Source organism: Emericellopsis cladophorae, assembly GCF_022114955.1.
Source record: "Emericellopsis cladophorae strain MUM 19.33 chromosome Unknown NODE_11_length_583618_cov_114_125112, whole genome shotgun sequence".
Classification (NCBI taxonomy): domain Eukaryota; kingdom Fungi; phylum Ascomycota; class Sordariomycetes; order Hypocreales; family Bionectriaceae; genus Emericellopsis; species Emericellopsis cladophorae.
Window position 1 is genome coordinate 516,873 of NW_026250936.1, and position 15,798 is coordinate 532,670.

A 15,798-nucleotide genomic window follows, 5' to 3' on the forward strand; every position below is an offset into this window, starting at 1 on the left:
AGTAACTCCGAGACCACTGTCGTACTCAGTGAGCTCAGGCCGGATCGTGAGTTAAACGACTTAGTAGCTGAACTAGACTCGCAGACTATAATAGAGCAGCAGAATCTGATTTTACGCTCTTGATAGCACTCTAATTTCTTAAGGTAGCCCGTATCCATCGGGTGAGTAGTGGAAAACCTATGGTCGCTGAGATCCTGAGGCGATATACGGCTAGTGCGACTAACGACTTCGATCTCGATTGTCTCTATACCCTTATGGAAACCTCGACCGACTGAGTAGATAACTTAACTATATAGAACTAAGCCAAGGGTGCTGTTTCTAAAGCTACTCCGCCCCTTGAAGAAAGCTATGATATGCATGGAAATGGCTGCAGTGCTTACTTGGAAGCCCAAAGAGCGCCAGCGGTGGCTTTGTCTAGCGTTCGGTGAACTTCGAGAGCCGTCTCGAGCGTGGCGTATTCGCTCTCCCTCCCCTCGGCAAAAGCAGCATAAACTCTGGCGATGCTCTTGGTCCAGCCATCAACTGCTGCAACAGCATCGGAATATCCCGTATCCCAGTCAACTTCTTTCGATGCCTCCTCACCACGCTTCCTCAGCCTGATGACTGCGCCATCTAGGCCTGTCTGGAAGAAGCCCGGCTTGGTGACCAGCTCGGCTTCACCAGCGGTACCGGAAATGATCCATCTGAAGCCGCAATCATCAACTGGCGCGGCCGTTACGCGGAAATGGATGCTCGCAAGAGCGCCGGACCTTAAAACGCCCTGAATGCCGACGTGGTCGGGGCTGGTGACGGGATAGTTGGTTTTGACGGGCTGGAATTTGTCATCAAGCAGGGTAGTGGTCGGCGACTGAGTCTTGTACACCGCTTGAAGGTCCTCAAACTGTCCAACGACGCTGCTAAACCCACCAAGAACTATATCTGATCAGCTTCCAATCCCGGACAATGCCCGTCAAACGGGTACTTACCATGACCATTCACGATCCGGATACGACTGGCGTAGCCATCCACAGACAAGAACGTGGCAGCGCTCGCAGGCCAGCCGGCACTGCTGTCTATCGGAGAAGTACCGACGAGGACGGTTGAAACAATCTTGCCAATCTCGTTCTCCACCAGATACCTGAGCTTCGCAAGGGCGGGGTCCGAGTGCGCCTGCGTGCCAGCAATCGACTTAACGCCGACATCTTTTGCTAACTGGGTGAGTTGCTCGCATTCTTTCAAATTCGGGGCCAGTGGAAACTCGACATAAACGTCCTTGCCAGCTTCAATGACTGGTTGGGCAAGCTGAACGTGCTTGCTGGCGTCTACGGCCACGACGACCAGGTCGACCTGAGGATCGGCCGCGAGGTCTGCAACTGAGCCGTAGGCTCGGACCTTGTTAGCATCGAGCTGGTGGAAGGCGATTGATCTGCTGGCGGATTCGACGGTTGAGTTGCAAATGGCAGTGAGCTCGTACCGAGTGTTGGCCAGGACTGCACGGAGATGGTGGACACCCCATTCCCCGGGCGTGTACTGGGCGGAGGACTGTCCGGCCACGCCGATAATGCCGACGCGAATAGGACCCATTGCGTCTAACTGCTTGACGAGGTATGGTCCAGAGTGAGTCGTGAGCTGTGAGCTGTGGGAGATTTGCGCTGTAGCGCAGATATGAAGATAGGAATTGGAGTTGATGAAGATGATGCAATGTCACTAGGAGGCTAACCGCTATATACTTATAGTTGATTCCTATGTATGAAGAAAGCATAATGACAGTCGATCCTCATTTGTGATATCAAAAGCCGAAGTACTATTAGGTAGTCCTCCGGAACGGAAGGTCCAACACTCTTGCCGCCTCAGCGCCGGCGACCAATGAACACGCCGGATAGCGAGAGCTCCACCTAAACTCCGAGTGAGACTCCACGTGAACCCCGGGGTCCGAACTCCGGACTCCGGACCCATCAAGCCCCTGAAGGAGCTGCCGATCACTAATGATCCTCCTCCACTCAACTCCGAAATTCACTCTCGACTCGAATCTTGCACGAATACGTTGTCGTGCAGTTGCGCGCTCAAGTTCCCAGAGATCTTTTCCTTGCGGTACTCCGTCCCGCTTCGGAGTACCGGCCGCCGCAATGCCCCTATCCCGCAAGAAGTCGTGTGTACCCTGCCGCCGATCCAAAGCACGGTGCGACCAGAGATTGACCTGCTCGCGATGCATCGCTCGCCACGTCGACTGCGTATACGAGGGCGAGGCACGTGTCTCTCCCTACCCATGGCCACCCGTCGCGAACGGGGTTGAGATGGATCCCTGGATGCCCCGTGAATTCTCGATTGCGACGATGACGGCTGAGGCAACCCAGCCCCTGCTTGATGACCTCGATTGGCTTCAAAACCCGTCTGATATGGATTTCGCGGACAGTATGAAGCTTCTGGCACCTCAGTCGCTTCCAGTCGCAGAGCTGGAGACCTCTGTATCATTTCAAGACGCCAGATCAGGCGCCACCCCGAAGTCTGACTCTGCACCACCAAGGGACCTCTCACCGCCGTTGTCGGGAGTATTTCCCACCACAAGCCCCGAAACCCAACTCGTCTCAGAAACCCGCGGGCCCTTGCAAAGACGTTTCTTCTGGCGCCACTGCGTCCTCTCGAATATTATTGTCGGTCAGATGACCAGCTACCCCAAGCTTATGATCGAGGGCGACACATTGCCACCCTTCATCACACCTCCCTGCTTTATCCGTGAGGACCTAGCTCCGGAGTGCGGCGAAGCCGGACGCCATTGCTGTCTTCCCGATGATCTCTCCGTCTGCGCCAGCTTGGTCCGAATGTTCTACGAGCGGTCCGCGAGTAGTCGGGCTTATGCGTGGAAGAGCATATATGCCGAGGCGGAGAAGCTGCACAGCAATGTATGCACGTTGCTATCAAGAACATCTCATCACCTTGAGCTAATACGCGACGTAGTACTTGCTATATGACATCAACCGGCAACTCACCGTCCTCCAAGCCCTAGTGGTCTACACCCTCCTCCAGGCCGGTGACCCAGCGACAGCAGAGGAGAACGGAGCAGGCCGTCTCCTAACTCAAGTCCAAGTTAGTACCTCTAGCCCCTTGCCCAACCGTCCTCCTCGTCCCCCTCTAGCAGCATTAACAAACTTTATCACAGAACGTCGCAGGCCACCTCTCAGGCACCATCATCTGGAACGGCGAAATCTCCCGCATCCGCCCACAGCGCACCGAGTGGGTCTACGTCGAGTCCCTCATCCGCGTAGTGACCACCCTCGGCATCCTCGACATTCTCCTCGAGGGTATCCGCACACAGTCGTCAGAGGACATCCACCACGGCGTCTGTGCGTTTCCCCTTCCGAGCCACCGCGAACTCTGGTCCGCGCGCAGCAACCGCGCCTGGCGGGCGGCGTTTGATCGGTACGTGACGGCCCGCAAGGGGAACAGGATCATTACGGCGACTGATCTCGTGGATTACGATGCTATGGGGTTCTTGACGGACACAAAGGTCAGTGCGATGATTTCGGATGATGTCGCAGATGTGATGTTTTGGGCTGAGAATGTTGATGCTCTTGGGTCGCTGGTGTGGATGAGCCTAGCCTTTATGCGCTTCACGAGGCAGGAGTCATTGGTGAGTAGCTAACTGCACAAACTCAACCCAAAGAGCATTATATTCACCACCTGATAAATTATTAATATCATGCATAAACGTATAGATTAGTTCTAACACACCCGAGGGCAACCTAAGTAGCTATTGAACTACTAATAAGTTACCCTAGCTTAGTGTTCCGTAACGTCAACATATAACCTAACTTACCCGGTACCTAGCTTAGACCCGAACGTCACATTAGGCCTCAAAGGGGACTCGAGTCACTAGTCAAGGCCTTTACACGCATATAACATTACTACTGCCTCTGTCAATCAATAAGAATTGTTGTCCGAAATTTCAGGGCAGATTTTTAGCATCAAATGTTTTTGTTATGCGCCATATCTATGGGACTAAGCTCGTTCCTTGACAAACTATGATGATTGGTTGTATCCAGTCACATGTTTTTAACTAATTCCTTGTATAGAGGCTCAGGAAATTGTTAAAGACTGGCCCCGTTCTTGGTCAATTCTAGGGGTGCTCTACTATTCTCTGCAAAGCCAAAGAAGAAGAGAACTAGGGACAGAAAGCTCGGTTCTCAGCTACGGACGTAGCTGTGGTATTGCCGGTAGATTGTTGGCGGTCAGAGTGTCCCAATCTGACCTTACTGATCCGTTCCCGACACGGCATCACATTTACGGGTATGTTCGTCTAGTCCGTGACAGAAGGCGGTGATATGGCCTGCGTGAACCCTTGCTTAGTTTAAGCCTGGCATATCGGCTAGTCCGACCTTCATCTCCTCAAAGTCAAACAGCACGACCTTGTCCTTGGCAAAAGTGTCGCCAAAGTTTCCAATCACGAAATCGCCGTCCGCTAGCGTGCGAACATTGAGGACGCACACGGGCTCGCTCGCGTTGGCCGGGGAGATCCTGTCCACGTAGTTCTGTGGGATGACCTCCCAAACGTGATCGTGGCCCTCGAACTGAAACTTGACGCTAGGGAACGAGTCGACGCGGCTGCAGTCGACGGACGCAAAGGACTGGTTACCGTTGTTGGGCTTGTCCACCTCGTCGAGGATGATGGGCTGTGCCTCGGTTAGATGAATGAGCCGGTGGTAGCTGTTCACCGACATGGGGAGCCCGCGGCCGTAGCTAGCGTGGTCCCAGATGGCGGCTGGGTTGCCGCCGTACGTCTTGTTGAGGGTCTGCTCCTCGTCACCGATGAGGTGCTTGGTGACGCGGGTGGCCCAGTAGTTGTACAGGGGCGGGTCGTACTCAAAGTCGACGTCGTTGACGAGTGGGAAGAAAATGTTGTCGTACCATAAGATGGCTTCCTGCGCCTCGGTGTCGCCGAGCTCCGTCAACGCCGGAGACAGGCCGCCCAGTGTCTGGAGGCCATCGTTGTCGTTGCAGCGCGAGCGGTCCGGGACCGGGTTGCCAAACGTGCTGTTGTAGCAGTACTGGAACGAGGTGATGGGCTCGGGATAACCGCCCTGCCGCCAGGTTTGGTAGAAGGGGGACTGGGTGGAAGCGTTGTCGTAGCCGGCGAAAACGGGAGAGAGGCCGTAGACGCCACCAAACGGGTAGGCAGAGTCGAGCTTGAAGCGCATGTCGGCCATCTGAAGCGTGACGCGGGACTTTGTGTTGCCCACCCGGAGCATGTCGGAGCCGAAGCCTATGGAGAGATCATCGTGGAAGTAGAAGTGGTTCGGGTTCCAGTGGCGGTCTGGGTACAGGTGCGACTGGTTGACAAAGGTTCTCGACTCCCTCTGGTCAAAGAGCATCTGGTCAGGCTGGAGACACTCGGATGTCCTGGATAGGTCGCCATGGCAGCGCGGAGTGAAGACGTACTGGCCGATCCAGGTCCAGTCGACGAACGAGTCCATGCTTTGGGCCGGTGTGCCCACCGAGATGGTGTTGGTCGCGAAACCATATGGCGTCCACTGCAACGGCATGTCAAAAGCGCCGCGGTCAATTGGCGTGCAAGGGGCTGGGGCGGCGAAGGCCCCGCCGAGTAAGCCGAGAGCGAGCAAGAAGTCCATGGCAAAGGCGCAATGCGACGTGAAAGGAACGCGTTTGAACAAAGGCTGTTGAGGCCTTTGCTGGCTGTCTCGGTTGGGACACGGCATCTCTGGCGTGGAAGCCGGCGTAGTATATATGGACGACCGAGCCCGCAGGCCAGTCACCCAGCCAAATCGGCCGGGTCGGCCGTCGGACGGTGCTCAGGGGACTCTGACCCGCCGGTGGCTCCGCCGCTCCCCCATTGTTTCGGTCCCGGCCCCCGAACCACCAGTCACGGCCCGCGGAGGACCCGTGGAGTTACGGACCTCGTCAAGTGTCCGTGGAAGCACGGAACCGTGGCAAGTCGTGGTTGTCGATAAAGAGAGGCCACAGGCAAGAGGCGGCAAGGGAGAAGGTAACATCGTGGAGATGGGGCGCGTATTCTATGGGAGCACCTGCACCCGCGTGTTATCGAGATTCATCCATTCCCATGCCGTTGTGTCATGGACACAATACTGCACATCCAGGGCGACCTCAAGTCGCCCAAGGCACCACTGATCCTCATCCACGCCATCTCGGGCCTGGCACTGCCTTACCTCAACCTCGGCCCGCTGGACGGACGTCCAGTATACGGCATATCCGCCCCCCTCTACGAGCAAGGGTCGGCGGCCCCCTTGCCAGAGAGCCTGACCGAGGTGGGCTCTCTTTACGTTGGCATTGTCCGCCGCCACATTCAGCCCCACGGGCCCTATGTCCTTGGGGGCTGGTCCATGGGGGGCATGATTGCCACGGAGATGGCCAAGATCCTCACAGCCCAGGGCGAGAGCGTCCCGCACGTCATCATGATTGATTCCTTGAACCCCGAAAAGTACCCGCCCTTTCACGATGCGCGCGAGCACCACCTTCTGGCCACGCTCACCTACAACGCCATTGCGCGGCGCATCAACGGGCCCGAGGAGCCCTTAGGTTTCGCGGGACAGGGCGTGGACACCATCCCCAGCGGGCCGAGCAGCGCTCACGCAAGTCGGGACAATTCGGACGGGGAGTTGGACAGCGACGACGAACAGGTCCTCGCCGACCGATTCTACCACCAGATGCGGCAACATGTCCACCATGGGCTCCGCATGCTGGCGTCGCATCGCTCCTCGCTGTCCCAGGGCGAGGCGAGGCGGCTGCCTGAGACGGACGCGACGCTGGTCAAGTGCAAGACCCTGGACTCCACGGCGCCGCTCCTCAGCGAGAAGCGACGCGAATTTGCTAGGCGCATCCACCAGGACATCCGGAGCGGATGGGCGGACGGACAGTTCAGAACGCTGGTCACGGCGCCGTTCCGGGCGTCGCACGATAGCTGTCTGGACCACGAGTTTGCGGACGAGCTCACGGTGATCTTGCAAAGCATTCTGCGGTGAGAGTCTACAATAGGGGCGGGGCATCTAGGCCTGGAGTCTGGACGGACGGCCTCGCATATTCGGCGGACGATAGCTATATGTAGGGTATGTAAATTGAAGGTACAAAAACGTAAAAGTCCTCTGGAAATCTACCCATGGAATATAATCATTAATTCTAAGGTATGTCCTCGAAAAAAATCTATTCTCGAATAATATTCTTATTTTTATATTATCTAGTATTATTAAATTTATAGCTTACTATTTCATTCCCTCCTTTTCATTTTCTGCTCGATATATTACATCTTTATAAGTCAGTATTTTTTAAACTCTAAACACACTACCGTGAAGCGGTTTTAATCTTCTCACTAAGGCGCAGTTAAAATAAGAATCCTTTCTATTACATAAATTAGTTAATATAACTCAAGTATATATTACATATGTTAAATAAAACTTAATTCTTATCTAAGATATGAGCGATAATTAGATATAATAGTCAATCTACTAAAACATATATAACGTAAATTACGGATATTTTACACCACAAAGGAGCGTTTTGTTTCGTACTTGGAATGAGACTTGTGTGTAGAAAAAACGGGTTGATTCTAAATAATCTCTACGCCGAAGAAAAATCCCCGTGCCGCGAAAATACTCCGCGGACCTTTCCTTGCCGCTCTGCGCGGCCCGTCTCCGCGACGAACCGGCAGCCACCCAGCATCGCGTCCTAACGGGGGCCACGCAGTCGTCAGGGATCAGGACCCAGGAGCCCCCATACTGCCGAATGTACGGAATAGAGGAGAATCCACCCACTGGCCAGCGCATCCGGCCGGCCGCCCTTGTCGACATGCTGCTGCACCACACGTGCATGTTTAAATGACCTAGAGGAGACGTCTTTCCAAGAGACTGCCTCGACTGGTGACAAGTCACAGAGCAGGCCGAGAAAGTAGACGCAAACGAGCCTCCCAGGAGAACAACGTGGGGACAAGACTGAGCCCTCTTGTGCAGTACAGTACAGTCACCCAGACCACCATGAGCGCGCCTCAGGAAGCATCGTCCCCGATGCCGACGGAGCACGTCCCCGTGGTCATTGTCGGGGGCGGCATCGGAGGCCTGACCCTTGGCGCGCTCCTGCGCCGGCTCGACATTTCCTTTGTCATCCTCGAGCGCACGCCGGTCGTGACGCCGCAGGGCGCTGGCATCTCCCTAGCCCCAAACTGTCTTGCGGTACTCGAGCAGCTAGGCCTGTGGCCAGCCATCCAGGCCAACTCCCAGGAGCTGCAGGGCATACGGGTCTATCGCGAGCGGGCCTGCTGGGGCACCATCGACTTTGGGCTGGCCAAGCGGTGGTTCGGGTACAACGTCCACTCGATTGAGCGCCACGAGTTCCACCGCTACCTGCACGAAGCAGCCGGGGGCGACGACAGGGTCCGGCTGCAGTGGGACGTGGTCGACATTGACGATGCTCCTGATCGCAGATCGCCCGTCCGCGTCGTCGCCAAGGACGGCAGGGTGCTCACCGCGGATGTGGTGGTAGGGGCGGACGGGATCCGCAGCGCCACCCGTCGCATCGTATGTGTCGCCCCAACACCGCACAGGACCCGAAGGAGAATTTTATGTCTCTGGGCTGACACAAGTCCCGCAGCTGGCCGCCACGAGCGGTCTCCAAGGCCACAACACCATCCGCTTCACCGGCCGCGTCCACATGTCGGGCTATACCAAGCCCCTCGAGAACCTGGGCCCAGACGACCTGGGGTTCGGCCACTGGATGCTGTACTCTGACTCCATCCTGACAACCTGGCCCTGTCGCGACAATCGGCAATGGTTCATAGGTGTCAAGCACGCCGACTTGGCCCCAGGGGAGACTCCCGATCGATCAGTCTGGAAGGGCGCGACCCCGGGCACGGTCAATAGCGTGTACGGTGCCAAGTTTCATCCGTCTGGACCCGATGGAACAATCAAATCGAGTAAGTCGTCTTCACGTTCTTCCTTCCCGGCGTCCCCACGTACCCTGCTGCTGAACACCCTTCCTGCATGCAGTTGTCGATCAATCGGAGCGTGTCGTGGCCAGCAACGTCTTTGCCGAAGTCGACTTTCCCGGCATGACCAAGGGCCGCGTTGCGCTGCTAGGCGACGGTAGGTTCTTGCACACCTGCTGCTAGCTTACCGCGTATTCTGACGTGGACCATGCAATGTAGCGGCTCACTCCATGACCTCCTTCTTCGGGCAAGGAGCGTGCCAAGCGATCGAAGATGCGGCGGTCCTGGCCGACGCTATTGTCGCCCTCCTCGAGGGAGACACCACAGCGCTGCAGGCGTACGCGCACGTGCGCGAGCGTCGTGCCCAGGAGGTGGCCGACTTCTCCGCACGGTACGCACAGGTCCACACGGCCAAGCTACCGCTGGGGACCGGCCCCCTGCTCCGGTACCTGATCTACAGGTGGGTACCGAGCAGCGTGTGGATGTGGTACTTGCAGTGGCTTTACGGACACCAGCCCATCTCGAACGCGGTACGTCCAGTCGTCTCAGCTCCTTCTGACCGCGTTGAGGCTAATGCAGAGTAAGCTGGACCGTCAATGTCGCGCCGATGCGGACAGGAAGAAGATGATAGCATGAAAGAGGATTAAGAAAGCGAGCGCATTGGTGTCAGGTCGAGCCGCGTTTCCTGGAAACATGGTCTTCGCCGTGTTGGATCTTCCGAAGATGAAGCCCTAAACCCGCACTATATCACGTTGCCCGCCTGGCTTATAGTTGTAAATAAAACAGAGACAGATAGTGAGACTGAGATTACGAATTACCGATGTAAGAGTCTTACCCGCTAAGGAATGAACGGGTTAGAGGAGACTTCAAAGCCAAGGGCTAAAGCTACCGCTCCTAGACGCATATTAAACTAGCTATGGCAAAAGATATAAACAATCGAACAAAGACTTTGCAAGCGGTTTTTCACAACACTAGGAGCATAGTCAGCCGCGACATGTAGGAAGACGGCCCTCGTTATAGCGGCCACACACATTAGACTAGAATAAGTTGTCTGCCCCGTCGAGAGTCGCATCCATGGGCTGTCCCTGCCATGGCAAGCCGAAGATCCATGAAGGACAGAGTCCCGGCGCCGCTGGGGCGCCTGGCCGCACGGCCTTTTCGCTCGTGGGTGTGTTTGACCCGTGGGCGTCGGGTGAGCCCTGCCTGCTCGACGGGCAGGCTGGCCAATGATGGCGAGGAGCGAGATGCGCGTCATGCGGCGGTGGTTCCCAGCGGGCGTCAGCGTCGATCACTCGGCGCGAGCCACCGTCGGACGTCAGTTGGGTGTCCATGGGAAAGCGCTTGGCTCCGGTTCGGGCTCGGGGAGGACGGAAAGCAGGGGCCAGGGTGTGATAGGGGCCATCCTCGTCGGAGGCTTGGGTGTTGCTCCTCGGGGGCACACTCGAGGGGGCGCTCGCTTGCCACGTACGAAATTCGCCCATCTCGAAGAGGGACCCGAGATCTACATCCGGATCCCCGAGAGGGAAGTAGAATGAGGTGTCCAGTGCATCCCGCCCACAATCAAACAGGCATGCGGAGGCGCCGGCTGTTGGTGCTGCCAGAGGCGGAGGGGGCACGTCGTCTGTCAGATCCATCGGGATGGACGTGTACGCGGGGTCCTGGCTCTGTTCTTGGCTCTGGGGCGAGGCAGGGAATGGGGCCATGGTCGGCTCGCCAAAGGCAGCCTCGTCCATGGTCGCCGCAGGGGGCGACCTCAGCGGCAGTGCCGTCAACGATCGATGGAGCTGCTTCAAGCGCTTCTTGACGGGCTGGATGGCCGAGCCGCACTGCATGAGGTAGTCCGTCTTGCACAGCTGGTGCATCGCCCGGGCGTGCTCCACGAGCTGGCAAAGTGCCGCAGAGGAGGCGTCACCCTCGGTGGACCACGTGTGGAATTGCGCCTGGATCTCGGCGAGTGCGCGGCTGCAAATGTCCAGACCGAGGGCGAGCGTGCGCGCTCCGTCGGCCCTGCCGGCGCCCATGAGGCCGAGCAGGGACACGGGGTCGCTCGGCTCGGGAGGGTAGCGCTGCGCGACGGCCCGCAGCGCGGCGGCCGACTCGTTAAAGGCCTGGACGGTCGACAGCGTGAGCACTCGCGTAGCTCCGCCGCACCGCCGGGGCCGGGAGAAGAGCATGTGGATGGCGATGGTGTGGTAGGCGGCCTGGAGGAAAGACTGAGACGTGACGTCTGTGACCTCGCGCTCGACGTCCTCGATGGACTGGAGGACGATGCGACGAATCTGGCGGTAGAGCACGCCGGAGTCAAAGCAGGCCCGGGGCAGATGGTGAAGCTTGTGAATGTGCTGCGTCTGCCAGGAGGACATGCCGGGGCGAGGCGCCCGATTGTGTTGGTGGTGGAGGAGGTCGTCGTCGTCGTCGTCGTCGCTCTCGGCGGCGTGGAGGAACAGGCTGTAGGTGTACGCCACGGTGCTGGTGATGTGGGTTAGGGCCCAGAGCCACTGCATATTGCGGACCTGCGCCTGGATGGTGGATGTGTTGTCGGACGCCTGGTCCAGGCGGATGGTCGGCGACAGCGACTCGTCTGTGCTGGGGAAGTCGGGGATCTCGTGGGGCAGCAGGAGGGAGAAGGAATCCTGGATCTGCATAAACGACCACGTGGTCGTCGACAGGCACAGCCAGTAGAGGTTGCAGAGGATCTCCCGCTCCACCTCGCGGACGTCGATGCCGTTGAGGCGGACGCCGTCCAACCGTCCCGGCTCCTCGGCCGCCCAGCTCTTGTGCAGCCGGGACACGATGCGGCATGTATAGCCGAGGTAGCACGTCGCGCGGCGGACGCACCCCCGGCACATCTCTCTCCAGCCCAGGAGGGCCAAGGCCTGCGCGACGGACAGGCGCTGGTCGTCCTCGAGAGGCAGGGCGCGCAGGCGCAGCTGGTCGGCGGCGAGCTGGGCGAGCGCGTCCGGGCCTTGGAGCCCTAGCCCGGCGGCACTGGTGTCGGCCAGGATGATGGCGAGCAGCGCCGGATCCACGGTCTCGTCCTTGATGCTGCTGACGAGCAGTGTCTTGGAGAGGAGCGGCGAGAGCGGGTGCATGAGGAACCACAGATCCACCAGCTGGAGGACACTGTGCTTGCCCAGCGTCGTCAGCAGGGACGGGAGCGCCGGGCGGCCTGCGTCGAACATGGTAGGCGTCGTGTCCGAGGCGAGGTGGGTCACGTAAAAGTTGCGGTTCTGCCCCCTCGGCAGGAACTCGTCGCCGCCGCCGTCGCCGCCGCCCAGCTGGCCGAATCGGAGCAGCATCTCAACCATGTCGTGCGCCAGGAAGGAGAGGAGCCCGTCGTAGGTCAAGCGTGGGGCGTGCGCGTGCGCAGCCGGCGTAGAGGAGGAGGTGTCGTCCTCGGGGGGGCCACGGCCCAGCTGCTGCTCCTGGAACAGCGCAATCGAGTTCTGGAAGAGGTTCGAGCGCGACCCGCGGCGGTCGACAAAGTACCCGTGGAACATGTGCTCTAGATCCTGGCCCAGCGTGCTCCCACCGCCCGCGGCCGTGGGAGCCCCCCGCGAGCTACCGGCGCCGCGTCCGGGTGGGGCCTTGGCGCGGCCGGCGGCCGGCGGCACGGGATCCACGCCGTCATCGGCCGGCTGTGACTGCGATTGTGACTGTGACTGTGACTGCGACTGCGACTGTGACTGCGACTGCGACTGCGACTGCGACTGTGGCGGCGGTGTAGCGGTGGCGCCCTCGGCCCGCTCGCCAGAGGACGGCTTGGTGTTGCGTCGTGGTCGACCTTTGCGTGACTCGGGCCCGTAGATGCAGTTGATGTGGCGCTCGCGGCACGCGCTGCAGACGTGGCCGCCCGAGCAGCGAATCTTGCGTGCGCGGCAGAAGATGCAGCTCCGGCGCTGGTTCGTGGCGGTGGCCGGGGTGGTGCCGCTGTTGTTGTTGTTGTTGTTGGCTGGTGCTGCCGAGTCAGGGCCTGAACTGCGTGAGTGAAACCGTCCCATTCTAGGTTTTCCTGCCTAGAGGCTAGCATACCGACTCGTGTCGTGCTCATGTTGGCAACCGCTGGTCTGTTGGTTCATTCGTTATGGGCCTGGAACTGTACACGAGGCATTTGCACGAGGCATTACCACGGCCACGACCTCCCCTCGAGGTTGCGCGGGGGGCAAGGCCTCGACATTTAACGTCGCGAGCGACGCATCACGCTCTCGCCCGGTCTGTCAGTGTTTCCCTTGTTGTTCGTGTGGATACCTAGTCAGGTACCTAAGCGCCCTCGCCCTGCTAGCGGCTTCTGCCCGTTCCGCCGTGGGGCCGTGGCTTGCTGCCTTGCCTTAGCTGAGCATATCGATCCAGGGGTCGTCGTCCTTGGAGGGAACGGCCAGTTCCGTGTCTTCCGATCGGCGGCCCGCGCCCTGTGGCGCCTGTGGAATCGGTACATGCACTTAGTACTGTCTCAATTCGGGCCAGCACTGCGAATTCTCCCGGCGGGGTGTGCATCGCTACGGCATGCGAGCCACAAGGTCTAGTTCGACTCCAAGGAGACGAGCCTCATGATATGACTGGTCCAGGAACCGACCTCGGACGCACCCTCGGATCCGCGTGGCTGCTGACAGGCGTGAGAAGGGGGGAGGGAGAGATTAACATAGTCACAATGACCCCTGCCTCACAGAGCGAGTGTAACGTAAATCCTCCCACCACGACGTACCAGCTAGTTAGTGCATCCCTTTACTCTTTTCATGATCTCCATTTCCGAGGTCATGACGAGATCCGGTCACTGTCATGCAATTCTAGGCAATGAGGCAAGGTTGTATTCTCGGTTATATACCTGCACGTACAAGTACTGTATGGTTATTCCACGCATTGTTTGTTGTTGCATTTAGCTTACCCTGCACATTTCGTGGCGTGCCCTCTGATCGCTAAAGGGAGTATTGAATACGACACGAGCAAGGTTCGAAATCCAAAGACACCTCGAGGGCACCGCCTAACTGTATCACCGCCTGCTCCAGCAGACCTGCACGTCGCCTTTGAGCCAGGGGCTTCCGACCTTGGAGAAGTCGAGGGCCGTCGTGTTCTGAGCATCGCCGCCCACGCCCCAGCGCAGGTCACACTGCTGGACAACTGTGGCGACAACCGTCTTGGAGAGAAGCGTCGCCATTTTCTCGCCCGGACAGCGGTGCCGCCCGCCGCCAAAGGGGATATAGCGCAGCTGCGTGCCGTCGTTCATCCTGCGCGCCAGGTCGGGCTGCTCGATCCACCGCTCCGGGCGGTACGTGTCCGGGTGCGCCCAGACGTCCGGGTCGTGGTGCGTCAGGTATGGCGAGATGGAGACGACGGTGCCTGCGGGCACGGTGACAACGTCCTCGTCGTCGGACGCATGGGGAATGCGCAGCGTTTTGGGCTGGCGCGCCCAGCGTACGTCATTGTGTCCAGCGTAGTGCCGGCCGGTCTCCTTGACGAGGGCGTCCAGCAGGGGGGACTCGTTCACGTCGCCATGGGCCCGGAGCTCCTGGCGCAACGTGGCCAGGCGGTCTGGTGACTTGAGGAGCTGCCCACAGGAAAACACAGGGTTAGCGTAGCAAGTGCAAAGGGGGGAACGCCCGAACACAGTACCTCGAGAAGCGTCCACGCGACGCTGGCGACGGTGCTGGTGTGTGCAGCAAACATCAGCAAGGAGTGGTGGGCGGCGTAGAACTTTGTGAGGTGCGCCGTCGAGGCGTCCTGCAGCGTGTAGGAGATGTAGTCGAGCGCGTCTTGGTGCTGCCACTGCTTGGGGTTGGCCTCGCGCGCGCGCAGGCGGCGCGCGAAGATGTCGCGCATGCGGTCGCGGGCGGCCCAGAGGCGGCGCGCGGGCGCATGAGGCACCCACGCGGGCAGGAGGGTGTGCAGCAGGCTGCCGACATTGTCCTCCATGTCGTGGAGGAGCTCGTATAGCTCGTCGACGTGGTGGTCGTAAAAGTCGGGGCCCATGAGGCACCGCACAATGATCTTGTGCACGAGAAGGGAGACCTCTTCAAAGAGGGGCGTGGACGGGCTCTCGGGCAGGGACACGTCGTCGAGGAACTTGCACGTCTCCTCCCGGGCGAGGTGGCCGTAGTGCTCGAGGGTGGCCTGCCGCGAGATGCCCCTGCTCAGCGAGCCCACAAACGCCTTGAGGTGGTCAAAGTAGCCGGGCCCGACGATCTTGTTGAGAAACATGCCCATGCCGTCGCCAAACGACCACACGTCCTGTCCCGGAGGGGGATGGTCAGCAGGAGCCGATGCAGACAAGTATGGACAAGGCGCTTGCTCACCTCTGGGGTCTCCAGATACTTCTTGTTGAGCTGGGGGCTCCTGAGCCAGATGGTGCGGCCCAGCAGCATGGGCACTGCAAAGAAGGCACCATGGCGACGCGTCGCCGAATCGATGAATCGCACAGGATCCTCGCAGTACCGGCGGAGGTTGCCGAGGATGGGCAGCCCAACGGCCACAGAGGGGATTGTGTTCTTGTTCTTGTTCTTGTTCCTGGTGGTGGTGGTGACGGGCAGGGACCAGGCCAGGGCAGACACCGCCCCCACGACGCACAGGCTGGTGATCATCATGGCCGCTGGTGGGGACGAGACGTGTTCGAGGACGAGGGTCAGCATGGTTGCGAGTGGCGACTTGTTGGGGAGCGAGTGTGCCTCAGGGTTTGCTGGCTAGGCCGTGCGGTCTACGGTCTGGGATCTGGGGTCTGCGGCCTGTGGCCTGCGGCACAACTACGTACTCCTCCATCATTAAGTACCGATGGTCCCGGCAACGGTGCCTGGCCAGCTCGCCGCTGGGGCTGGGGGGTCCTGGTGCCCTCCGCGGAGCTTTTTGGCGGCCCGCCGGTCCAAGGAGGATTGATTGTGCGTGGCCGT

General features: G+C 59.2%; 7 protein-coding genes across 7 annotated transcripts; 3 read left to right on the forward strand and 4 right to left on the reverse strand.

The window, feature by feature from the left end:
• Positions 1–376: 376 nt before the first annotated feature.
• On the reverse strand, positions 377–1,563 carry J7T54_000964 (uncharacterized protein; the record flags this gene model as incomplete). The annotated part of the gene is made up of 2 exons (XM_051505008.1): positions 377–912; positions 966–1,563. 2 exons carry the CDS (start codon positions 1,561–1,563, stop codon positions 377–379), a joined length of 1,134 nt encoding a protein of 377 aa, XP_051363677.1.
• A 542-nt stretch (positions 1,564–2,105) lies between these two features.
• Positions 2,106–3,619, forward strand: J7T54_000965 (uncharacterized protein; the record flags this gene model as incomplete). Its single annotated transcript, XM_051505009.1, has 3 exons — positions 2,106–2,879; positions 2,935–3,063; positions 3,137–3,619. 3 exons carry the CDS (start codon positions 2,106–2,108, stop codon positions 3,617–3,619), a joined length of 1,386 nt encoding a protein of 461 aa, XP_051363678.1.
• A 700-nt stretch (positions 3,620–4,319) lies between these two features.
• Positions 4,320–5,603, reverse strand: J7T54_000966 (uncharacterized protein; the record flags this gene model as incomplete). The annotated part of the gene is made up of 1 exon (XM_051505010.1): positions 4,320–5,603. One exon carries the CDS (start codon positions 5,601–5,603, stop codon positions 4,320–4,322), a length of 1,284 nt encoding a protein of 427 aa, XP_051363679.1.
• A 462-nt stretch (positions 5,604–6,065) lies between these two features.
• Positions 6,066–6,971, forward strand: J7T54_000967 (uncharacterized protein; the record flags this gene model as incomplete). The annotated part of the gene is made up of 1 exon (XM_051505011.1): positions 6,066–6,971. The coding sequence occupies one exon, from the start codon at positions 6,066–6,068 to the stop codon at positions 6,969–6,971; it is 906 nt and encodes a 301-aa protein (XP_051363680.1).
• Positions 6,972–7,976: 1,005 nt separating this feature from the next.
• On the forward strand, positions 7,977–9,559 carry J7T54_000968 (FAD/NAD(P)-binding domain-containing protein; the record flags this gene model as incomplete). The annotated part of the gene is made up of 5 exons (XM_051505012.1): positions 7,977–8,516; positions 8,590–8,911; positions 8,985–9,080; positions 9,143–9,453; positions 9,503–9,559. The coding sequence occupies 5 exons, from the start codon at positions 7,977–7,979 to the stop codon at positions 9,557–9,559; spliced, it is 1,326 nt and encodes a 441-aa protein (XP_051363681.1).
• A 401-nt stretch (positions 9,560–9,960) lies between these two features.
• Positions 9,961–12,974, reverse strand: J7T54_000969 (uncharacterized protein; the record flags this gene model as incomplete). Its single annotated transcript, XM_051505013.1, has 2 exons — positions 9,961–12,896; positions 12,956–12,974. The coding sequence occupies 2 exons, from the start codon at positions 12,972–12,974 to the stop codon at positions 9,961–9,963; spliced, it is 2,955 nt and encodes a 984-aa protein (XP_051363682.1).
• Positions 12,975–13,910: 936 nt separating this feature from the next.
• Positions 13,911–15,543, reverse strand: J7T54_000970 (uncharacterized protein; the record flags this gene model as incomplete). The annotated part of the gene is made up of 3 exons (XM_051505014.1): positions 13,911–14,465; positions 14,531–15,145; positions 15,211–15,543. The coding sequence occupies 3 exons, from the start codon at positions 15,541–15,543 to the stop codon at positions 13,911–13,913; spliced, it is 1,503 nt and encodes a 500-aa protein (XP_051363683.1).
• Positions 15,544–15,798: the final 255 nt, after the last annotated feature.